At 53.1% G+C, this 24,186-nt stretch overlaps 1 protein-coding gene and 1 pseudogene across 4 annotated transcripts in view; one reads left to right on the plus strand and one right to left on the minus strand.

Annotated features, from left to right (window-relative positions):
• The window catches only part of DSCAM (DS cell adhesion molecule), a 718,036-nt gene that overhangs the window by 654,059 nt on the left and 39,791 nt on the right, over positions 1–24,186 (plus strand). For 3 of the 4 annotated variants that reach the window (XM_089330520.1, XM_070071799.2, XM_089330522.1), the window contains 6 exons: positions 232–395; positions 3,666–3,764; positions 7,709–7,897; positions 9,706–9,996; positions 13,146–13,322; positions 21,694–21,724. In XM_089330520.1, coding sequence (XP_089186646.1) covers positions 232–395; positions 3,666–3,764; positions 7,709–7,897; positions 9,706–9,996; positions 13,146–13,322; positions 21,694–21,724 — 951 coding nt within the window. Of the gene's footprint in view, positions 1–227; positions 396–3,665; positions 3,765–7,708; positions 7,898–9,705; positions 9,997–13,145; positions 13,323–21,693; positions 21,725–24,186 lie in introns of those variants that run through there. The other variant, XM_089330521.1, reaches the window with a different exon arrangement.
• On the minus strand, positions 1,502–3,320 carry LOC149126879 (uncharacterized; annotated as a pseudogene).

Below are 24,186 nucleotides of genomic sequence, written 5' to 3' on the forward strand. Positions count from 1 at the left end.
CAGCAGGTCACCAGTGCCTCCTGGCACAGGAAAGAGGCCATCAGGGCCAGGACAGCCCCCAGCAGGCACTGGGGCAGGACCCAGAGCCTGCATTCAACATCGCACTTTTTACAAAGCCAGACTCGGCCGCGACGCATGGTGTCCTTGCATGCAGCGTGCACGTGGCGGCTCAGGTCGGCGGGCGGGGGTTGTGATTTGTCTAATCTGTGCATCCTTCTTCCTGTGAGGCAGTAACGGGACGCCCAGCCTGGTGACGATTGACGGGCGCCGGGGCCTGTTCAGCAACGGCAGCTTCATCATCCGCACGGTGAAGGCCGAGGACTCCGGCTACTACAGCTGCGTCGCCAACAACAACTGGGGCTCGGACGAGATCATCCTCAACCTGCAAGTGCAGGGTACGGCTCTCCTCTCGCATCCCCCCGCATGCGCGCGCTGGAGCAGATTGTAAAGCCTGCCCTTGTGAGGGGCTCATTGCTATGTTTTATATTACAAGACACAAATGCCGTGTTCGTTTTGAAAAGTAGAATTGCACGAGGCAAAGACAATAACAGGCACTCAGAACCTCAGGCTAATGCTGGAATGTGATACACTTTTGAGTGTGTATAATACCTGGTCTCGGCCAGCGCCGCGGCTCACTAGGCTAATCCTCCGCCTTGCGGCGCCGGCACACCGGGTTCTAGTCCCGGTCGGGGCGCCGGATTCTGTCCCGGTTGCCCCTCTTCCAGGCCAGCTCTCTGCTGTGGCCAGGGAGTGCAGTGGAGGATGGCCCAAGTGCTTGGGCCCTGCACCCCATGGGAGACCAGGAGGAGCACCTGGCTCCTGCCATCGGATCAGCGCGGTGCGCCGGCCATTGGAGGGTGAACCAACGACAAAGGAAGACCTTTCTCTCTGTCTCTCTCTCTCACTATCCATTCTGCCTGTCAAAAATAATAATAATACCTGGTCTCATTCTGCTCTATATGTGCCTCTCCACACAAACCCTCTGTAATCTCTCCCACTAACTGCGCTGGTTGCACTGTTTAGCCTGCGTATGTATAAATGCAACCCAGAAAACACCAATGAAAAATAGGTCTAAATTGTGTTGGGTTTTTTTTTTTTTTTTTGCATCTGCTAATTAAATCAAGTTTTCTATGCAATGTGTAGAAAAAAGACAGTGAAACTCTAAGGCTATTGCTATACTATTTAATTGTGTATTTAATACAAAGTGTTTAACTATTCATGATTTCCGCCAAATAGACACAGCAGTTTAAGAAGATTGTCATGTTCAATGTGGGTACAAAATCCCGACAGCTATTGCTTGGACTCACATTTGGATGCACCCTTGATATTTTCTTACTAGAAAAATCCAAGTGTAGCCTTCTTTGGATTTAGGTGTTGTCACGTTAATAGATTACAGCAAATAAAAATAAAATCATTCTAGTCCCCAGGGATGGGGGAGCCGGGGGAGAACTGTATTTGTGAAATACTGCAGAACTGGTCTTGAATTTCAAGGCACTTGGAGTCAGGAGAATTCCAGGGCGTCGGGGAAGATGGATTCCGCCTTGCGGCTCTGCAGGATGGGTCCCCGTTCCAGGCCTGGATCCTTGCGGCTCTGCAGGATGGTCCCCGTTCCAGGCCTGGATCCTTGCGGCTCTGCAGGATGGTCCCCGTTCCAGGCCTGGATCCGTAGACGAGACGTGGGCATTTTATGTGAATCTTTCTCTTTCACGTGGACACGTCCTGAGATTCCCCTCTGAGTGCTCAGAGTCAGCCCACATGACACCGAGGCCCTGGGTAGGAGCAGGTGTTCCGCAAACCTGTGCGTGCTGAGCTCACGAGCTGCCACCTTTGACTTCACAGCTGCGTGTGTGAGTGTGTCTGTGCACGAGAGTACATGTGTGTGATTACATATGAGTGTGTGTGTGCGTGCATGAGAGTACATGTGTGTGAGTACATGTGAGTGTGTGTGTGAGTGTGTGTGTGCATGTGAGTATATGTGAGAGTGTGTGGGTTTGTGTGTTTATGTGTGAGTACATGTGAGTATGTGTGTGAGGGTATGAGTGGGTGTGTGAGTATGTGTGTGAGTACATGTGAGTGTATAAGTAGGTGTGTGCACATGTGTGTGCATGTGTGAGTACATGTGAGTGTATAAGTAGGTGTGTGCACATGTGTGTGCATGTGTGAGTACATGTGAGTGTGTATGTGTGAAAGTGTGTGTGAGTACATGTGTGTGTGAGGGTCTGAGTGGGTGTGTGAGTACCTGTGTGTGAGTACATGTGAGTGTGTAAGTAGGTATGTGTGCATGTGTGAGTACATGTGAGTGTGCATGTGTATGTGTGTGAGTGCATGTGAATGTGTAATTAGGTATGTGCACACGTGTGTTTATGTGTGAGTACATGTGAGTGTGTATGTGTGAGGGTGTGAGTATGTGTGTGAGTACATGTGAGTGTGTAATTAGGTATGTGAACATGTGTGTTTATGTGTGAGTACATGTGAGTGTGTATTGTGAATGTGTGTGTGAGTGTGTGTGAGGGTGTGAGTAGGTGTGTGTATGTGTGTGTGAGTGCATGTGAATGTGTAATTAGGTGTGTGCACACATGTGTTTATGTGTGAGTACATGTGAGTGTGTGTGTGTGAGGGTGTGAGTATGTGTGTGAGTACATGTGAGTGTGTATGTGTGAAGGTGTATGTGTGTGAGTACATGTGAGTGTGTATTGTAAGGGTATGAGTGGGTATGTGAGAGTATTGTGTGAGTACATGTGTGTGTGTGAGTAGGTGTGTGCATGTGTGTACATGTGAGTGTGTATTGTGAAGGTGGATGTGAGTACATGTGTGTGGGGGTCTGAGTGGGTGAGTACCTGTGTGTGAGTACATGTGAGTGTGTGTGAGGGTGTGAGTAGGTGTGTGTATGTGTGTGTGAGTGCATGTGAATGTGTAATTAGGTATGTGCACACGTGTGTTTATGTGTGAATACATGTGAGTGTATGTGTGAGGGTATGAGTGGGTATGTGAGCATATTGTGTGAGTACATGTGAGTCTGTATGTGTGAAGGTGTGTGTGAGTACATGTGAGTGTGTGTGAGGGTGTGAGTGGGTGTGTGTATGTGTGTGTGAGTGCATGTGAATGTGTAATTAGGTATGTGCACACGTGTGCTTATGTGTGAGTACATGTGAGTGTATGTGTGAGGGTGTGAGTGGGTGTGTGAGTAGGTGTGTGAGTAGCTGTGAGAATGCGTGTGTGTGTTGCATCCCTTGGGAGTGATTGAACGTGGAGACGTTTGCAGCCCCGCCCCTCTCCCCTCCCAGCCCTGAGAACAGAACAGCTACATGGAGACCATTCATCTTCTCACTTGAGTTCCAGGCCTGAAATTCAGAGTAAAATAGCACGCTTGTCGTTAGGACGCTTATGGAAGACTGAGTTAGTCACGAACCACTCAGAAACGCACGGACTCTGTGAGGAAGGAGTAGTCTAACTCCACGTGGAAATGTGGCGTTCTCCTTCCGTGACAGATTCAGCCTGTTCTAGCTCGACGAGACAGACATTTTGACAGACGTGAATCGCCTATTTTGGCAACCTGAAACACTTATTTAATAAATGGCTGTTAAAAATGATTTGGTAAATGACTGTTCAGGATACCACAGATGTGCAAACTCATTCTTGTTTTCCAAAATCTGTTTCCTCCCTAGTTCCGCCAGATCAGCCGCGGCTCACCGTATCCAAAACCACATCTTCCTCCATCACCCTGTCCTGGCTTCCTGGAGACAATGGGGGCAGTTCTATCAGAGGTAAAGAGACACAGGTTGTCCACAGGCCAGAAACTGACACATTTCCATTGGCTGGCTCTTACGTGTCGGGCCTCCCCCCACCTAGATGCCCCATGTCATGAAATCCTCCATCCCAGAGGCAAGGAACCAGACACTTGTCAAGTCATCCACCCAGGAAAGCTCATTCACTACATGTTTCTGGTGCACTGTGGGTGAAATGTTGATGATGGCAGCAGTGAGAGGAGAAAAGATTCCTTGGCCGCTTCCCCTCCATTTTGCACACTTCTTGGTCATCCACGCAGGAAAACTCAGCCACTGTCATGACTTGCAAAGTCACTGGGACAGAGGCCTGGAGTGCAGGTGGGAAACCAGCTCCCTGCACGCATCCATGTGTGCCAGGCAATGAGGTTAACGCCCGTGAGACGCTGCTGTCGTCACGGCAAAGGTGCACCTGCACATATGGGTCTGAGCTGCTGGGGGCCTGCCTACAGGAAGAGACGGGGGCTGCCCAGGAATGAGGAGCTGGGTCTCCGAAGAGGTCCCCAGAGAGAGGACAGGGCTCAAGTTCCCACAGGCAGTGGCCACACGTCCTCCCTGGAGGAGAGGAGGGCACAGCCCGAGGTGCAGGGCCCCTGTGGGGTGAGGCCAGCGAGAGCAGGTCATCCCCTCCCTCATCCGAGCTGTCCCTCTGCCTCTGCAGCCACACCGGAATGGTCTCCCGCCTCAGAAACGCGAGTGCCACACATCAGGGCTTCTCTCTCTTTCCCTACAAGAGCCCATGGTTAAAGGCTTGTCCGCATGCCCCAGGGCCGAGGGAGGGTCCTGCCGTCGGGTTTGCTGGGAAGGGAAGTTGGGGTTGAGTTTCTCAGCTGCCGGATGGTTCGGGGTGAAGGTGAGTTCCTGGGTCTGAGCAGTGAGGATGATCTGCAGCAGCTGCCCCAGAATGTAGAAAGTGCCACGGAGAGAACACAGCTGCAGGGAGGACGTGGCCACGTGGCGGGAGTGCAGAGTGCTGTGGCCCTGAGCGCTTCCGGAAGTAGTGCTGGACGGCCTGCAAAGGGCGGCAGCACAGATCACCAAGGTCAGCCACCCACAAGCCACGCTCAGCGGGAAGGCGGAGGAAGGAAGGGAACGGGGCTCCTTCTTCTCGTAGTCCAGCAAGGGCTCTTGGTTAATGAGAGAGCCACCTTTTTTTTTTAAGATTTATTTATTTGAAAGGCAGAGTTGGGGCTGGAGCTGTGGTGTAGTGGGTAATGCCACTGTGTGCAGTGCTGGCATCCCATATGGGCTCCAGTTCGAGTCCCGGCTGCTCCACTTCTGATCCAGCTCTCTGCTATGACCTGGAAAAGCAGGAGAAGATGCCAAAGTCCTTTGGCCCCTGCACTGATGTGGGAGACCCAGAGGAAGCTCCTGGCTCCTGGCTTCAGATTGGCGCAGCTTCAGCCATTGAGGCCAAGTGGGGAGTAACCATCAGGTAGAAGACCTCTCTCTCTCTCTCTCTCTCTCTCTCTTTCTCACTCTCTCTCTCTCTGCCTCTCCTTCTCTCTGTGTGTAACTCTGACTTTCAAATAAATGGATAAATCTTTAAAAAAAGAAAAGAAAAGCGAGTTACAGAGAGAGAAGGAGATATATGGCGGGGGGGGGGGGATCTTCCATTAGCTGGTTCACTCCCCAAATGGCTGCAATGGCAGAGCTGGGTCACACTGAAGCCGGGAGCCAGGAGCTTCTTCTGGATCTCCCACATGGGTGCAGGGGCCCAAGGACTTGAGCCATTTTCCACTGCTCTCCCAGGTGCATTAGCAGGGAGCTGGATCAGAAGTGGAGCAGCCAGGATTTGAACCAGCACCCATATAGGATGCTGGTGCTGCAGACCATGGATTAACTGTGCCATAGCGCTGGCCCCCGGGAACCTTCTTATAGGAAAGAAAAATAGGGTTCCCCAGAAAGGAAGGCCTTGTGGGACTATGGGCTCCAGGAGCCAGTAAGACAAAATTTGGCCTCTGTAAGGATGAGGGAGTGGGGGAGGAAGAAGAAGGGGTCAGAAGGGTAGGTCTCAGAGATGAAGCCAACTTTAGACGAGAGTAGTGGGGAGTCCCTGGACTGCAGTGGTGGCTGGGGCCGTTGGCCCAGGGAGGCATCCTAAGTCAGGTGTGGCCAGGCTGGTGGAGGCTGGTATCACTGAGAGTGATGGCAAGGACAGGGAGCCACGTGGGCCCACCCCAAGTCCTGGGGGGTGTTCTTTAGTGATGGCAGCCGTGGTGGATGTTAGGAGGAAAGCCCGGTCCCCACAGGTGTGAGTACCGCGACTGGGGGAGAGGAGGTGGCGGCAGGAGCAGGGGGCCCAGTGTCCCCATCAGTGTTGAAGAAGTGCAGAAAAGGAACCAGAGACGGCTGGCTACAGAGGGCCAGAGGGGAGAGAAGGACGAAAAGTGGGGAAGATCCCGACCACAGGACCACAGGAGATCCCGACTCAGAATGCTGGGTCTCCGTGGGCTTTGGAAAACACGCCACGCCACTGGTTTGCATGGAGGGGCACTGCAGTGTGCCGGGCAGCTCTGCAGATTGGGACAGAAAATCCCAGCCAGGGGCCGTGGGCGTCCGGCGCCAGGTAGCAAGCAGGCGAGCCCTGGGCTGCAGGACTATGAGAGTGCAGGAGACAGGGACTGAGTGCAGGACACACGTGCTGCGGCATGTAGCAGAGATGGAGGGGGTGCAAGCAGGAATGCTTCTGTGAGCTCAGGGCCTCAGACGGCCGCGGGGCTGGAGTCTTCCCCACGGGACCTGGGACGCGTCCCCCAACCTCTCAGGACCCTGGCATCTCTGCCCACACAGCGGGACGGGGACGGCTCAGTGCGAGGACCCCAAAAGTGGACACAGCCGTTAGTGGTCGTGGGCACGCAGGGAAGGTGCAGAAATGACTGTGAGATGATCGCTCAAATCAAGAAGTCAGGTTGCCAGTGGAGTGTGGGGGTGGCCGCGGGGCCCCCGTGCTGACTCCCGTGCAGCAGCAAATGGGCCCCCGGGTTGGTGGGGTGGGGACACCTTTGCTTTACCCAGAGTGCTGTTCCTCTGAACCAAACGGCGTCAGCCTGCCCTGGGCAGGTACTGAGTGGCTTGACGTTCATTCCCCCCCGACCAAAACAACTTTTCCAAGGGGGTGGGCAGAGAAGCGGCAGGAGACAGGGACTGAGTGCAGGTCACGCGTGCTGTGTCACATGTGACACACGTGCAGAGAAGCGGCAGGAGACAGGGACTGAGTGCAGGTCACGCGTGCTGTGTCACATGTGACACACGTGCAGAGAAGCGGCAGGAGACAGGGACTGAGTGCAGGTCACGCGTGCTGTGTCACATGTGACACACGTGCAGAGAAGCGGCAGGAGACAGGGACTGAGTGCAGGTCACATGTGCTGTGTCACATGTGACACACGTGCAGAGAAGCGGCAGGAGACAGGGACTGAGTGCAGGTCACGCGTGCTGTGTCACATGTGACACACGTGCAGAGAAGCGGCAGGAGACAGGGACTGAGTGCAGGTCACGCTTGCTGTGTCACATGTGACACACGTGCAGAGAAGCGGCAGGAGACAGGCAGCGTGCAGGAGACAGGGACTGAGTGCAGGAGACAGGGACTGAGTGCAGGTCACGCGTGCTGTGTCACATGTGACACACGTGCAGAGAAGCGGCAGGAGACAGGCAGCGTGCAGGAGATAGGGACTGAGTGCAGGTCACACGTGCTGTGTCACATGCGACACACATGCAGAGAAGCGGCTTTAATTCCACGTGATCAGCAGTACTAGTGGACAGCGATGTCAGGTGTGGCTGTCATGTACCTCTCCCAGCCTGGGTGAATTCTGCAGAAGCAGTTAAGATACTCTCTTCCAGGAAGCTGGAATTCTGTTCCCCCTGCCCAGTGCGGCTGTCGGCGGGGACAGCACTTAACACTCAGTACCTCTGTCTGTTTCCTGAAGGGTACATTCTGCAGTACTCCGAGGACAACAGTGAGCAGTGGGGCAGTTTTCCCATCAGCCCCAGCGAGCGCTCCTACCGCTTGGAAAACCTGAAATGCGGGACCTGGTACAAGTTCACGCTCACCGCCCAGAACGGAGTGGGCCCAGGGCGCATCAGTGAGATCATAGAAGCGAAGACGCTGGGGAAAGGTGCGTGTGCCTTTGTCTCCCCGTGTTAGCAAACACGGGGGCAGGGTGATTTCTCAAAGGAATAATTCATCCAGCTCCTGGTTGTGGGGCTGGAAGGCCACATTCATGCAGCCACATCTGGTGAGGGCCAAGTGTTGCCGCCTCATCACAAGGAAGTGGCGTGTGTGAGCCCGGGGACAGCGTGTGCACCAGGGACCAGGCCTGTGTGTGGCTTCACATCCTTACTCTCCTAGTAATGGATCCTGTCCCTCAAGACCTCATCCGATCCCAAGAGATGAGCATTGATGACTAGTGAGAGTGGAGCCTCCGTGACCCAGCCACCTGCCCCTAGGCCCCGCCTTTGAGCCACCCCAGCACCCTCCTTACGACCAGGGGACCAAGCCCCAGCACAAGAGCTCTGGGTGACAAGCCAGCTCCAAACCACCGCGGTCTCATCATTCTGTGCTAGTTCATGTATTTGACTCTTATCCCCAGATGAGTTTGGCAGTGTGACAGTGTGGTGAGAAAGATGGCCAGTCCTTACAGAGTAGTCTAGTTCTCTTCTTCTTTAATTATTTCATTTTCAAGTAAAAAGAAAGTGTCCTTTGAAAACCAAGGGCGGGGCAGACACTCAGCCTAGAGGTTAAGATGCCCACATCCCACGTCAGCGTGCCTGGATTTGATTCCTGGTCCTGGTTGCTGAGTCCAGCTTCCTGCTGATGTACAGACACGGGTGGCAGTGGATGAGATGACCTGTGTAGTTGGGTCCCTGCCACCCACACAGCTGACCTGGACGAGTTCCCAGGTCCTGGCTTCAGCTCAGCCCAGCCCACTGTGGGCATCTGGGAAGTGAATCAGCCGTAGGAGCTAGCACTTGCTCTCTCTCTCTCTCTCTTCTCTCTTCTCTCTCTCGCTCTCGCTCTCGCTGCTCAAATAAATAAAAAAGAGCAAGAACAGCAAAGCATCAGTGGCGACACACAAAGCCAACATTTCGCACCCCTGGAACATGACCTTTGCCCTCTCTCCCACTTTGGGGGTTACCCTCTCGTTAGTTGTCTCTCATTAGTGCTCTCATCTGTCGGTGAATTCCGCATCACCTCATAGTTCCGCTGTCTCAGGTGAGAAGATGCTGGAGCCAAGTACATTAATGAGAATGGGGCCTTGTAACCTTAGGTGTTGATCCTAGAGAGGATGGTCCCCAGGAAAATGACATTCAGGGAGAACTTCATGGACACAGGAAGAGGGAGGGTGTGGCTCCATGTGAGGGCACTACAGGAGGGGACAGAAGTCTCTGTAGGATCCCTCCCACCTGACTCTTCCAGGTGTGGCAGACTCAGGACACAGGAGATCCACAGATGGGACAGCAAGGGAGTTGTTTGAGTCTGGTGCTTGCATATGGATAACACGGCAAAAGGGTTCAAGTTACAGAAATTGATTAATGCAGAAATATACCCGTGAGGCCCCTGAGGTCCAGGACCAAGAGTTTGGATAGTGAGAGATCCTGCCCCAGTGCTAGCCTATCTTGTCTTAAGTCAGGGTGGCCCATGCAGGGATGAGAAGGCCTAACCCAGCACAGTGCAGCAGGTGCACCACGGAAGGGAGCCCATACAGGCAGCAGCATTGTCTGTCGGAGAACCCTTGGAGAGGCTGAGACAGTCTCTGCCCACCCAATCTGCCCCTCAGGTCTCTATTCCTAGTGAACAAGCTGCGAGTGGTCTGTGACCCCAGCATGGGCCGGTCCCCTGGGCTAGGTGGAGACAGCGCCCGGGGCAGGGGGTGTGTGGACACCTGGGCGGCTCTCACGCACGCTCTACGTGCACTCTCCGCAGAGCCCCAGTTCTCAAAGGAGCAGGAGCTCTTCGCCAGCATCAACACCACGCGCGTGAGGCTGAACCTCATCGGCTGGAACGACGGCGGCTGCCCCATCACCTCCTTCACGCTGGAGTACAGGCCCTTCGGGACCACGGCGTGGACCACAGCCCAGCGCACCTCGCTCTCCAAGTCCTACATCTTGTATGACCTGCAGGAAGCCACCTGGTACGAGCTGCAGATGCGCGTGTGCAACAGCGCCGGCTGTGCCGAGAAGCAGGCCAACTTCGCCACGCTCAACTACGACGGCAGTAAGCTGTGGGCCCTCCGCCCTCCCACTCGTCCCCTCCCCCGGTTCACGTTCCTGCTTGTCATACTTGGCCACCGCCCACAAAGCTGCTTGGGCTCGGGGCCCCATCCGTCGGCTCTCCGAGAACTCCCGCGTTCCCTGTGCCCAGATGGCCCTTGGCTGTGTGTTCAGAACTGAGAAACTGAGGACCGAGGGAACCCCCCTGGGACGACGTCTTGCTGTGGCAGTGACTTATCTTGGGGCCAAAGGACTCTTTCCCCTATGCCTCTGTGTCTTGGCAATGACTGGGAGCCAGCGTTGCTCTTGCTGTCTCCCACCCCATCCCAACCCACCGAGCTACTTTTCCTTTTTGCTCTCATTAAGCCCTTGAACGGCATGTGCACAGGTAGTTTTCCAAGGGAAAGGAGCTATGTGAGTCTCTGAGCAGGAGCAGGGGCCCTGCAGGAGTGGGGTGAGGCAATGCAATCAGCCGGCACGTGTGCCCGTGCCCTCACACGCACACAGCTTCCCTGTGCAGCTGCAGAACTAGGCAAGGCGTCTCTTGATATTTAGTTGACCTAAATGATATAAATTCTTACTCTTTTTTGCAAGCATCAAGGGCCATTTATTGATCTCTGAACAAAGGCTTATCCCAGGGAAGCCGAACAAGTGTCGCTCAGTGTCAGCTATGGGGACCTTCATGGGGTCCTCAGTAGCAGCATCCCGGCGCTGATTGCCACAGCGAGGCTGTGCCTCCACCCACGGGACAACAGGGCCAGAATCGGGTGCTGAAATCGCTGGGCAGAGATGGCAGCCGTTCCTCAGGGTGTTCGGAGCTCTGCTCTGGCCCCCGCCAGAGCCTTCAGTCCAGCTGGGCCGCGGGGGCGAATGAGTTCACCCAGGAGGTGTGTAACGGAGCCATTGCCCAAATGCTTCCGCGCCCTTAGCCAGGCGGGGGGAATCCTCCTCTGCCTGCCCAAATGCTTCCGCGCCCTTAGCCGTGCACACCAGGGATCCTCTTTGTTAAAGCCCCAGCAGAGACTTCCTGGTGTGCAGTTCAAAGCAGCCCCCAGGAACAGCCCTGGGCATCATTCAGAACCCTCAGAGACCACCAACGGGAGCCCATAGGGAGAGGTAGCCTTCAAGCCTCATTTGGTCATCTTCCCAAGGGTCCTGGATGGCCCCGAGCTCTGGCACGTGGGGCAAACTCCCCTCGCATCTCCTGTCCCAGGCTGTGTCTACACCAAGCCCTGCTCAGCCAGGGCCAGGCAGCTTCCAGCATTCCCAACCTGGACCCTGTTCCGGAGGTGGGGAGTCTGCAGTTGGGAGCCCTTCTGGTGTTGGGTACTGAGCCCGGGGCTCTGTCCCACAGCCTGGGCAGCTCCTGGGGAGCCGGCTCTCCCCTCAAGAGCTGGTGCGTCTCCTGGGCCGCTCGCTCTCCCTTTCATCCCCAGTTATGAGTGACTTCATCCAAAGATATCCCCATCACAAAGCATCACCCACAGACAGAGCAGCAGGGCCCCTGCCCTTGATTTTTCCCCTTAATGTAGTCTAGTTCTCTCTTCTTACTATATAAGGAATGTGGCCCCTTAGCACACACTTGGCTTAGCATTGAAGGGTACACCAAGTCCGCTGTTACCACGTGCACATTATTGTAGGGACTTGGGGCACTCTGTGGCCCACAGGGCAGGTGCAGAGCGCACAGTTTAAATGTGCTCACTGCTGATATGCTCACAGTTAATAATTTAATTAGAAACTACTCATGTATAAAATTGGAAACTGTACTTTTCACTTTCAAAGCATGTGGCAGATTTTAAACATTCATCTTCTCAGAAAAAAAAAAATAGGTAACGTTATTGCTTTATCCAGGATTGCAAATTAGGAGGGGGAAAAACGTTCTGTGAGCTACTTTTAATTTCCTGATATCAGAGATGATTTTATTCCAGTAAGAAATAAGAGTGCATGCTCAAACCTTCCTTGAAGAAAGACTACTAGGTTCCTGGATGTATGGTTTGAGTATCTCTTTGGTCCCATCTGCCTGAAGAGCGGTTTCCATTTGGGGGAAACCAAAGCAGTGTGGAGCCCTGCCTTCTAACCAGTCTGCCTTCAGACCGTCTCACTTCCCTCTCTCTCCCTGTGGCTTCTCCTTGTCCTTGTGTTGCCCTGGCGTTGTACACCCATCCCCAGGGGGCCCCTCGGGGTCCTTGTACCTGGGTGTCTGAGCTTCTGCAGATTGGTGTTTCAAGCCAAAAGTGCTGCTGTTGGAAGAAGGCTCTCCTGGCCTCGGCATGCTGCAGGTTCTATTACGCCCGCTCTACTTACTAAATGCAACATAAAGACCATTCTTTGCTGGTGGGGAAAATAGATGACTTTTGTGCTGTTTTTCCTAAAGCACTGACTTCCTGGCCCTTGCTCTCCAAGGGAACAGTGAGACAGAGATCTTACATAAGGGCGGACAGCCAAAGACAGGCTCCATAAAACGCGGGTGTCTGCTTAAATCTCTTCACCCCAGTACGCAGCCTCTGGATACAGGACGGCTTAAAATAGCTGAGTCCATTCTGTTTCCTTGTAGTTTTAAATAATCTGAATTCCCTAGTACCGTTTAGCAATTCTTGGTCGATAGGTAGCCGGCTCCAGGGATGGAGCCCCTTGGAGAAGCTGTCTGGAGGCACCTTGTACCCTAAAATGGGAGTTTTTAAAGGAGATGTGGTCTCACCCCAGAGACCAAAAAAAGCAACCCAACAGAGTAAAAGGGACTCAAGCTTCTATAGGCCTGAGATCTGGCCCAGTCCTGCTGCCGATCCCTCCACTGGCCAGAGCTACACTTCCTGCTTTGATGAGCCATCTGTAACAGAACGCTGCAGTAGAAGGAAGGGTGAGAATTCCAGGTAGAGGCTGTGGCTTTTCTAAGCCGAGCCTGAGCACCGTGTTTCAAGTGCCTGCACCCAGCCACCTTTGCAAGACCACGTCCCTTTGAGAAGGTGGAGGAGGGCGGACAGGGCGCAGGTCCCAAGTCTTCGAGGACCTGGAGAAAGAGTGGCCCTCACCGCTCGTGGCCTCCAGCACCTGTGGACTTGGGTCCCGCGGCGTGGCTGTGTAGCCCCTGCTCCCCGAGCCTCGGCCCCACCAGCTACTGCAGCCACCAGCTAACACGGAGGCCCCCCCTTTCAGGTACCATCCCCCCCCTCATCAAGTCCGTCGTCCAGAGCGAAGAAGGGCTGACGACCAACGAGGGGCTCAAGATGCTGGTGGCCATCTCCTGCATCTTGGTGGGGGTCCTGCTGCTGTTCGTGCTTCTGCTCGTGGTGCGGAGACGGCGGCGGGAGCAGAGGCTGAAGAGGCTGAGAGGTAAGGGCAAGCCTCGCGCTGCTGTCCCCGGACCCCTGCTCACAACCGGCCCCAAAGAGGGGCAGCTCCTACCTCCCTCTCTGAGCCCCACCCCTGACGGCCTGACCCTGCTACCCTCCTGCAGCAGAACCTCAGGGAAAAGCAAGAAACACGTTCCCCTCTCTGTTCACCCAAGGAGCCAGGCTCTCCCACGTCCCTTAAATCCTAGCTATCGGCACACGGACAGAATTCATTTCTCATGGATTTTCAACCCTGCTCTCTTTAATTCTCGGTGGTTCCAGCAAAGCCACCAATGATGGGTTTCTTTGAAAAGAGCTATCAGGTTTTCTCTGAAAATGAGAATTATGTTATTGCCTGGAAGCAGAAATTGAGGGCTTATGGTGTAGTTAAAGCATCAGGAGACAGAAAGCACGCACTCTCCTGAATTAGAAATCTGAGCCCAGCCTGTGTCAGTTTTCAGTTTTCCTCTAAAGAAAAGAAATAATGGAAGATGGAGCAGCCGGGCCAGATGAGACCCAGTGTTAACAAACGCCGCAGCTCTGCGCGGCTCTGTGAGATGAGACTGTCCCTGGCTTCCCGTCAAGAGCCCTGCTTTGCAAAGTGGGGACGAGGAGTTCTTTGCAGCAGGAAACTCTGCGGGAGAACTGTCCCCGAATCCTCTGCACCTTACTGCTCAGGTTACTTAACCAAACCAGTGTCGGCGCCTGCGTTTTAGTATCAGTGCAGGGTGGAGCAACATTACATAGCATGCTACATACTCCTTGAAGGATTCCCTCAAGGAACCTCCGAAATATGCCTGTGATTTCCCCCAAACTTCCTGATACAGTTAGAAAATACTGACCTCTTCTGCAATAACTGGCGTGACCATAGTCCAGTTAGAGCAGCAGAATACGCTGTCTTTGCCTGTCCTCACTGAGCCCACGTGGAACACGGGCACACTTTACTACCGGTTTACTTACAATCTGCCATCAAACGGAGACACTCGAAGTGTACTGCAGCCGGTCTGCCTGTTGGCAGGGTCCTTCCACCTGGAGCACGGATGAACCACCGGTCTCATTGAGCTGCTCTTTCTAAGTCACAGTGACCAGCTACCTTTTACACTTGCAGATACCGCTTGAGTGAATACTGGGTCCTAAGCCCTGTGCCCGGGGCTTGATGTACAGAGAGGGAAGGAAAAGCTTCCTGAGTTCTAATTCTCTGGTGTAGGAAGTAGAGGCACAGGTATCTACCCGTGAAAAGAACAAAAGCCATGACAGCTACAATGGGGCTTCCAACACACCCCACACAAGTACAAAAGGAGGAGAGAGGAATCCCACATGGGGCAAAAAGAAGATGCCAGCAGGAGGTAGATAAAACAGCGCTGTGAAGACATGTGCTGGGAAATTCAGTATCCAGTAGACTGTGTTCGGTTCTGCTGGTGAGTGTTCACCACCACTGTGCCAGAAGGGCCTGTTCAGAACCCTCTGTCATGGACAGCATAGTCCAGGGGCCTGGACTGTAGGAACCTTGCTATTGAGGGGCCGGCACAGTCTGTCCTTGTGTTTAGATGGCCGTGTCTACCCAGCAGCATTCAGAAGCCTAAAAATTGTCCCCACTGCTGAAAAGAACAGCACTGGTGCCGTAGCTCAATAGGCTAATCCTCCGCCTAGCGGCGCCAGCACACTGGGTTCTAGTCCCGGTCGGGGCGCCGGATTCTGTCCCGGTTGCCCCTCTTCCAGGCTAGCTCTCTGCTGTGGCCCGGGAGTGCAGTGGAGGATGGCCCAAGTGCTTGGGCCCTGCACCCCATGGGAGACCAGGAGAAGCACCTGCCTCCTGCCTTCGGATCAGTGCGGTGCGCTGGCCACAGCGTGCCAGCCGGAGCGGCCATTGGAGGGTGAACCAACGGAAAAAGGAAGACCTTTCTCTCTGTCTCTCTCACTGTCCACTCTGCCTGTTAAAAAAAAAAAAAAAGAAAGAAAGAAAGAACGAAAAGCAGCAGCAAACCTGTATTAACGATTTCCGTTCAGGCACCAGTCTGGCAGCAAAGAGGTTAAACATTTAGGCGATTCTGCCCTGTACGTCTACACCTGGGCCAGATGCAGCTTTTCTTGTTCCCCGACTCCTGGTGCTGGCTCCTCCCTTCCAGCCACTGCTTGATTTTCCCTGCTCTGCTTAGAACGTGAGCTCCCAGCCTCGCTTCCTGGCCAGGAGCCCTGCACTGACTGTCCCCAGTGCGTTCTGGCTGGAGGGGGGAGACCCTGTGTCCTCATCTTCATCCGTAGGTGTTCCCATCAGTTAGTGTTGCTGAACGAGGGCTACCTCCGGAGGGCATTCTGGGACTGGCATTTTTGTTGTTGGCATCTCAATTTCTAGATGCGAGTGTTTTGCAGTTGGACTTGGTCAAGAAAACCATCTGTCACATCAGAGAGGATGATCTGTCGCTTTCTGGAAACAGTTTTGTTGTCCTTGTGCTAGAGAAAAGGTAGAGCTGACACGGTGGATTCAGTAAGATTTGTGGCAAGGAAGGGGTGTTCATCAGAGATGCTAAGGACGAAAGAATCCCAGAGAAGTGGCGTTGCCGTGGCGGCACAGAGACTTGCCGTGGTGCAGAGCTGTCTGCAGTCTTGCACTGTGCACCTGCTTAATAACTTCTTGACTCAGGAATCTCACAAGAGGGCAGCACAGATGCAAAGTATTCAGAACCCATTTTGAGAGTACTTGCCAATGACCAGTCATAGGGCGGATGCCCTGGAACAAACTGAATTCAACTAATTGTTGACTGTCTGCCATGGGCCAGAAGTAACAGTTTGTAAAACCAACAGCAACATTTTTAAAGACTTATTTTTTGGAAGGCAAAGTGACAGAAAGACAAAGAGAACTTCCATCCACTGGTTCACTCCCCAAATAGCCACATCAACCAGAGCTGAAGCCAGGCTGAAGCCAGGAGCCCAGAATCCCACATGGCCCTTCCGTGAGTGGCAGGGGCCCAAGCACTTGGGCCATCTTCTGCTGCTTTCCCAGGCACATTAGCAGGGAGCTGGATCGGAAGCAGAGCAGCCAGGACTTGAACTGGAGAGAAAAACAAAAATTTCTAAGTCCCTGTCCCTGAACTCTGGAAGGTGACAGTCTACCCTTCAGGGGTCAAAGGTTACAAGACACAGACTGATCTCTGACTTCCTTGTGACAGTAAGAAGTGCTGCCATCAAAGAACAAAGGATGTCACTGGGTTGTAGAATCCGTGGTGGCCACCCCAGAAGACTTCTGGTTGCCTTTTAGCCCTGCAGGGCCCCTGACGTGTTCACTGCTAACAGAGAAATATTTCTAACTCAATCCCAGAAGGAACTTGCCATCACAGAATTTAAATCAGTGCCTTTCTATTCAATGTCCAGGGTTCATGAATAGAATTACCCAGTTACAGTCTGACCCACGTAGGGCACAGGTTCTGTGCCTGGGGGAGAGTAGGTTCTGTGATGTTTGCGGAGTCTGTGGAGAGTAGTTGCACACCGTATTTTGATCGATTGTTCAGATAAGGGCATCCTTTCTAGAAATGTGTCAGTGTTGCCTGAGCAACCACCTTCAAGGATCAGAAGTGGAAATAAGAAAACCAGGGAGGTGGGAAAGTGGAGGAGGGGCCCTAGTGGGTGTCCTGAGAGGCCACTGCCTGCTGTTGACCTTGCCTAGGATGTCACTTCATGGCTGGAAATGACTAGACGCTTTCGAATGAGAGTGTAGACGAGCAACCTAGTTAGGCGAATGCAATGTAATGCTCTTTTATGTGATTTTTTCCTAAATTAAAGAAAATGGGACTCAAATTTAGCCAACCTATATTCCTGCTTCCTGAGTACTTGATTGCTGACCTCCTAAAGTCTAGATTGTCTGCAAGTGCCACATTTAAAAAAAAATCTATGCTCGTCTCCAGGAGTTAGAACCCACGGCTTCTTTTCATGATGCCCCAATTTTTCCCCAACATCTAGGCCCTTTGAAGTGCAAGGTTATGGCCTGGTTACTGGCCAGACCCAACATCCCAGCATCTCCAACATTATAATAATCTGGATCTCACACCAGGTGATAAAGCCTCCTCCTTTAATATGAGCTGACCCAAGAGGGAGAGGGCCTAACTTGGTTCCAGTCGGTATGGAAGGGTCAACTGGCAGCACCGAGCCAAAAATGGCGAGACTTCAAACAAGCTAAAGGCAGCCATCTGCAAGTGACACAAACTCGATCGCTTCCCTGTCCAAATGCCCCTCTTCCCTCAAATAGAGACCTGTTTATTGGCTTGGACATACTTTGATACGGATGAACTTATAAAACTGATCAATTCCGAAGACCATTCCCTGAGAGGGTCTGGGCAGGGGGATCCACATAGCACAGTTTAAGGGGTGGACTGGGAGGGGGGGTCTTCTTCCTCTTCTTTCTCCTCCTCCTCCCTCTCCCCCTCCCCTTCTCCCCCTCCCTTCCCCCCTCCCCTCCCCCTCCCTTCCCCCCTCCTTCTCCTCCTCCCCTCCTCCTCCTCCCCTCCTCCTCCTCTCCTCCTCCCCTCCTCCTCTCCTCCTCCTCCCCTTCTCCTCCTCCCCTCCTCCTCCTCTTCCTTCTTCTCCTCCTCCTTCTCCTCCTCCTCCTCCTCTTCCTTCTTCTCCTTCTCTTTCTTCTTCTTTTTCTTCTCTTTTATTTTTCTTTGAGCTCTAGGACACCATTTACCTGCACTGCAAATGAGCCAAGAGCTCTAGTCCTTTGCAAAGCCAAAACCACTTGAACTTCCCTTATCCAAACCTGGAATGTGCCTCTAGGGGTCCATTGTGAAAATGCACTCACAGTGCACATAAGGGATCTTCAAGGTTTGTGGAGAAGAGTTTTATGAAAAGAATTATGCATGAGATTTCAAGAATTTTCACCAAAATAAACCCATCTTTTAATTCCATTTTTCTCGAAGTCCCCTCCCGGTGTGAGCGTTGTGCTCTCGCTGGGATGCTAGAAGGAAAAGATCAAAAACACTCGGGTCTGTGCCCAGCCCCATTGAATAAGGGACGGTAACAAATGACCAGCCATTCGCAGATGCAAGTCCCGAGTAGGGCGTCACCTAGAAATCACTGTATGTGAGGAATGGTTGAGAAAATTAGAGAATTTAACCTGGAAAAGAGGTCCAGCAAGGGGAATAGGAGCTGCACGGGAATGGATAAGTGTTTGCCGTGGGGTCCAGAAGGGGTCACCATTATGTACTGACACAAATTCCCCCAAGGGTTTCAGCCCCAGGGAAGGAAGGGTCTGCTTATAGTGAGTGTGTCCTCAAGAACTTTTGGTGCCAGAGCAGGCTGTGACTTCCTGGCACGTGGGCAGAAGGGAGGGTCTTGCAGGAGCAAAGTCATGGGGGTCTCTGCAGAAAGCCACAAGTGCAGGAGTCTAGAGGGATCAGTGGGCATGGGGTGGGGCGGCAGAGCTGAAGTACAGGGCAGTGGGGAGACGGGTGAGGGTCTTGTCCCCCAGGCTGGTGAGTGTGAGGAGCGAGGCTCTCTCCAGGATGCAGTGCACAGATCTTCCTGCATTGCCAGGGTCTCCTGGGAAGCTGAGGCTGGGGGGAGGAAGAGGAGGTTGTGAGCGCCCAAGATTGGAGTGAACAGGCCAGAGCGGTGCTGGGATGGGCGAGAGAAACTGTCGTGCAGGCAGGTGTCAGCAGTGGGGGTGAGAGTCGTGGCCCTGGACATAGTGGGGCGGCACGGATCCCTGTACTGGAGTGGCCAGCAGGGCCCACTGGGGATCCAGGCAGATGGAGCCCACTCTAGCATCTGTCCAGGAGCCCCCCACACACAAGGAGGGATCCCAACATTCGCCAGGAGGCTGATTCCCAAAGTCTTCATGGCTCGCAGGAGTCCATGAGTCCAGGATCTTTAACCCTTGCCTGGCCTTGCCCCAATCCTATCCTCCCCCTAAACCACAGCGTGCCTGGGGCGTGAATCTGTCACCTTAACTCTCCGCTCTCCCATGTGTGTGGACACGGGCAGCACCCAGGCCCCTGGCACAGCCCTGGCACATCCCAAACCCAGTGGCCTCCAACCTTAACACCAGCCGCCCGCCCACTGCTCCCCTGTCCCCAGCCTCCGAGCCCTGGCCATGGTGCTGCCTCCACCAGCCCTGCACAACTCAGTGGTGCCGATTCTCGCAGATCCTCGTTCTTCGTGGTGCAATGTGACCCTCATAGCCTCACACCTGGACCCATGTCACAGGCTGTCGGCGGGTCCCAGCCCCCAGCCTGCCAGCCCGGTGGATATTTCTAGCACCACGTGCACCACCACCTTGCCCTCCTTCAAGGAGGCACCATCTTGCCTCCCCATGGCACAGGTGATGTTTTCAGCTGATGGCCAGGAATACAAACTCACATCTCCCTAGCCCTTTCTGTCCAGCGCTGCCCTGGCCTCTTCTCTGTCCCCACAGAGCTCACCATCCCAATACCTGCAAATTCTCTGCATAGAGCACACTGCCCACTCCCGTCCAAGCCCCTTGAGTCCTGTGACCCTTCCAGAATGAGCCAGCCTGCCACACTGCTCCCCTTGGATCACCTGCCTTAGCCAGCTGGGGCTGTGCCTGCTCCTCTGTGTGTCCCACTCAGTACACGAGAGACTTTGAAGACAGCAGACAGAGTTGGAACCACAGACGCCGGGCAGGTTTTCCCTCCTGGCTACTGTGCACTCAGCAGTCGCCCCGGCCTGCCCTGTGCACTGTCCCCAGTGCCAGCTGAGCTGTCCACTGTGCTTCGGACTTGTGCTTCGGACTTGGGCTTCTGAAAGGTGAACTCAGAAGCAGGGAATTCCCTGAAAGGGGCTCTCCTCCCAAGTCGAGATGGACGCGAGAGGAAGGAGCAGGAGCTAAGACGGACAGAGGGATTTGCTGAAAAGGACTAAGTGTGAGGAGGGCTTGACCCAAGGGCTGGGGGCATCGGAGCTGCAGAAGAGCTGACCCTCGAGAAGCTGCCTGCCGGCGTAGACAGGAAGATGAGCCACTCGGGCTGGGGGCAGGTCGGCAGTGGGGGGCTATTCTCCCTTGCTGGGTGCACTCTGAGATTCCACGGCCCATGAGTGCCAAGAGATCAGGAGAGGTCAAACTGCTGACGGAGCAAGAGCAGCCAGGAGGGAGGTGGGTGGACCAGGGGAGGAGGCGGTGGGTCCTGAGCTGTCCCCGGCATGACCTGCAGTGAGAGGTTTACTGCCTGGAATGGTACTGTGCTAACTCCGGCTACTGAATCCCAGGTTCTGGCATTTTATAGGCATATTGACTTCGGATGCATTCTATCGATCAGTAGCACAAGTCATTCTTGCTGTTGCCTCTGCCTTTGCGGATGAATAGAAAGACGTGAACTTGGAAATCAAATGCTCTTTTGCTTTCTTTGCTCCACCACGTGAATGGAAGAGTCGGGACCTGTTTGGTTTCCCAGCATCCATCTGTGCACCAAACGGGGGCCCCCTGTGGAGGTTGCCCATGGGGACGGGGCACAGCTGACCCAAAGAACTGGGCTGTGGTTCTCCGGGGCACCAGCCTCCATGGGGTTATTCTGTGACTGTCCGCATAGCCTGATAACATAGCACGCTGCTCCCCACATGAAGCCGATGACATTTAAATGTCAGAACCCAAAAGAATGAGACAAAAATGCCCCGACCCTGTGTCGTTCACGGTAGGGCTGGTCCCAGTCAGCTGAGTCCGGCTCTGCAGAGCCCTGCTCACAGAACAGGGCATTTCCTTCAACACGGTTTCGGAGAGAAAAGCAGAAAGAAGGCTAACAAAGAAAACATTCATTTTCTGCTAGAAAAAAAGAATTGTGTAAAAAGAATAAATTATATTTTAAGAGAAAAGAGAACTTCAAAACAATGGTAAACAATATCCTTGGAGGGAAAAAAATGAAGTGTTATTTCTGCGTTTGAAATAAACATCTAAGTTTCCAGAAACAGTGGCATGCCACTTGCATGACAGACTGACCAACGTGTGAGCGCAGCCTTCATAGCAATGCCATCGGACGGTGATCTGCAGGGCCCCAACTTTCTAAGTCCAATGTTCTGAAAACAAAAGACACAGTTTTGTACCCCATAAATCATTTGCTTTCAAAATGCCAATTTTCTGTCTGCTGAAAATATAACCGGTGTTTCTAGAAGTGACAAACACATAGGTAGTGATAAAACTTTGATAGGTGTCTGAGAGCTTTATGGCCATGGGATAGCCATGGTATCTTTTTGCAATGAAAGGAAGATATAAAAGAGTCCTGTGTAGAATAAATACGGGATCCATACTGCTCTAGGTCAACTGCATTTAAAAATGGCTGTTGTCATCTGACTGTAGTCTTTGTCAAAAATGCATACATGAATATTCATGAGTTGTGTATCATGCACTAACATTAACTTTCTTTCCCCAGATGCAAAGAGTTTGGCTGAAATGCTTATGAGGTAAGAACATGACCTAGCATGCCAGATGCCATTTTAAAGGAACAACTTCTAATTTGTTTTGATGATTTCCTTCTTATTAATGATGTCAATCTGAAATTCAACCCATGATTTATATTTACATACAAAAATCTACATAATGCATAGTTGCATGTATTATATATATATAAACATATAAAGCATATTTTATGCACGCCTTCAGTAATTATCTTGTCAGCTGGACCCATCCAGTATCTCCTTAGGATGGGTGTCTAACCATCTCCTTAGGATGGGTGTCTAACCACCTCCTTAGGATGGGTGTCTAACCACCTCCTTAGGATGGGTGTCTAACCACCTCCTTAGGATGGGCGTCTAACCACCTCCTTAGGATGGGAGTCTAACCACCTCCTTAGGATGGGCGTCTAACCACCTCCTTAGGATGGGCGTCTAACCACCTCCTTAGGATGGGCGTCTAACCACCTCCTTAGGATGGGCGTCTAACCACCTCCTTAGGATGGGCGTCTAACCACCTCCTTAGGATGGGCGTCTAACCACCTCCTTAGCATGGGCGTCTAACCACCTCCTTAGGATGGGCGTCTAACCACCTCCTTAGGATGGGCGTCTAACCACCTCCTTAGGATGGGCGTCTAACCACCTCCTTAGGATGGGTGTCTAACCACCTCCTTAGGAAGGGTGTCTAACCACCTCCTTAGGAAGGGTGTCTAACCACCTCCTTAGGATGGGTGTCTAACCATCTCCTTAGCATGGGTGTCTAACCATCTCCTTAGCATGGGTGTCTAACCATCTCCTTAGGATGGGTGTCTAACCACCTCCTTAGGAAGGGTGTCTAACCACCTCCTTAGGATGGGTGTCTAACCACCTCCTTAGGATGGGTGTCTAACCATGATAGACCAAACCTCTGTAAGAAGCTTAGGGACACACAAAATGCTGTGCATCTGTGCTCTTGGAAGCCTGCACTTATCTGCAAGGCCAACATGATGACATTTTTACAGTCACATATGTCATAGTCAGGTGCACAGGACTTACGTTGAGCTCCTCGGACAACACGTCTGGTGAAAAAAACAGTAAGGGAGCGAGATTCACTCCAGTTGTGGTAGGTCTGTAATAACTGATCTGCCTACCAAAACATTTCCTGATGTAGGCTTCACATGTGATCCGGTCGATGGGATTTTGAGTGAGGAGATTTCATGTAACCTTTAGCTCCCTGACTCCCCTTCTGACTTCTGTTCACACCAGGCCGGGCACAGCCTGGGTGCTGAGCTGTCGGGAGCCACATCTGCTCTCCAGACTGAGTATGACAACAGCAGCACCTGCCACGCCCCCACCCAATCCATACTCTGCACCCCAGCCTCCGGAGAGCGTCCCCCACCACGTGCAGTTCTTCAGCCCTCCCTCCACCTCGCCCGACCTCCTCCTCTGTCCACCACCAAACCATGCACCATGCCTCTGCCCAAAGGCTGGGCAACGGTGCGTTTCCTGATGTGTCCGGCATTTACTCAGGGAGGATGCTTTGCTTTCTGCTTCTCCCGCTGTCTGGGAATGTGTCCCTACCCCCCCACCCTGGGAATGTATCCCCACCCCCCGGGAATGTATCCCTACCCCTTGTCATTGGCCCCAAGCACCCCCGTGGAAAGCAGTCTCTATGAACAAGGCAGTTACTGTGGCTGAGAGGCCACCTGTTGATAAGAACAAGAATTCCCGCTGGGCTTCCCCGTGGATAGTTGCCAAGGTCAAATTAGAGATTTAGACCAGTAACCCCGCTACTGAGACAGCAAGGATGGTTCTCCTCCAAAGGGTAAAGTGCTGGAAAAAGGAGAGCATTCCCAAGTCCCTGCGTAGAAGGCTTGACGTGGCGTTGAGTTAGAATTAAAAGCCATGCTTTTCATCTTAAAGGGTTGGCTCAGTCTACATCTGCTGCTGCCACCGAAGGCCTTGTCAGTTTAACAACCAAAGACTTGGCCGGTTTTCGGGAACCATCTTTTGGATGTGGCTCAGGAAGGCGTGATCGGTCATGTCTGTTGGTGCGGACGATGCCGACTGCCTGCTCTTTGTTGCTGTTTCAGCTGCATAGCTGAGGACCCGACAGGCAGGTGCAGTGAGGAGTGTCCGGAACCAGAGCCCGTGTTCTAGGCCCCTCCCTGGTGGCTGCCCCTGGGTTTCTGATCTAAAGGAAGTCATTTTTCTACTCTGCATCCTGCTTCCCCCATCCAAAAATAAATACTCGGAACTATCCCTAGTTTTATCATCCTGTGAGCTAGGTGAATGTAAGAGTTGTTTTCCAAATGTTTAGGCAGGATCAGCTGTCCCAGGTAAGAGAGGCAGGTTCACCCCCAGGACAGTTGGCAGCCCACCTGCAGCGGCCCTGTCCCCCACCCCTGGGCTGCGTGCTTCCAGACACCCACCCATTTCACCCAAGCCGGTGCCCCCGACCCAGGGAAGAGAGACCACCCATCGCACCCTGACAG

This window comes from Oryctolagus cuniculus, chromosome 4 (assembly GCF_051225735.1).
Source record: "Oryctolagus cuniculus isolate XC-2025 breed Fujian yellow rabbit chromosome 4, ASM5122573v1, whole genome shotgun sequence".
NCBI lineage: Eukaryota > Metazoa > Chordata > Mammalia > Lagomorpha > Leporidae > Oryctolagus > Oryctolagus cuniculus.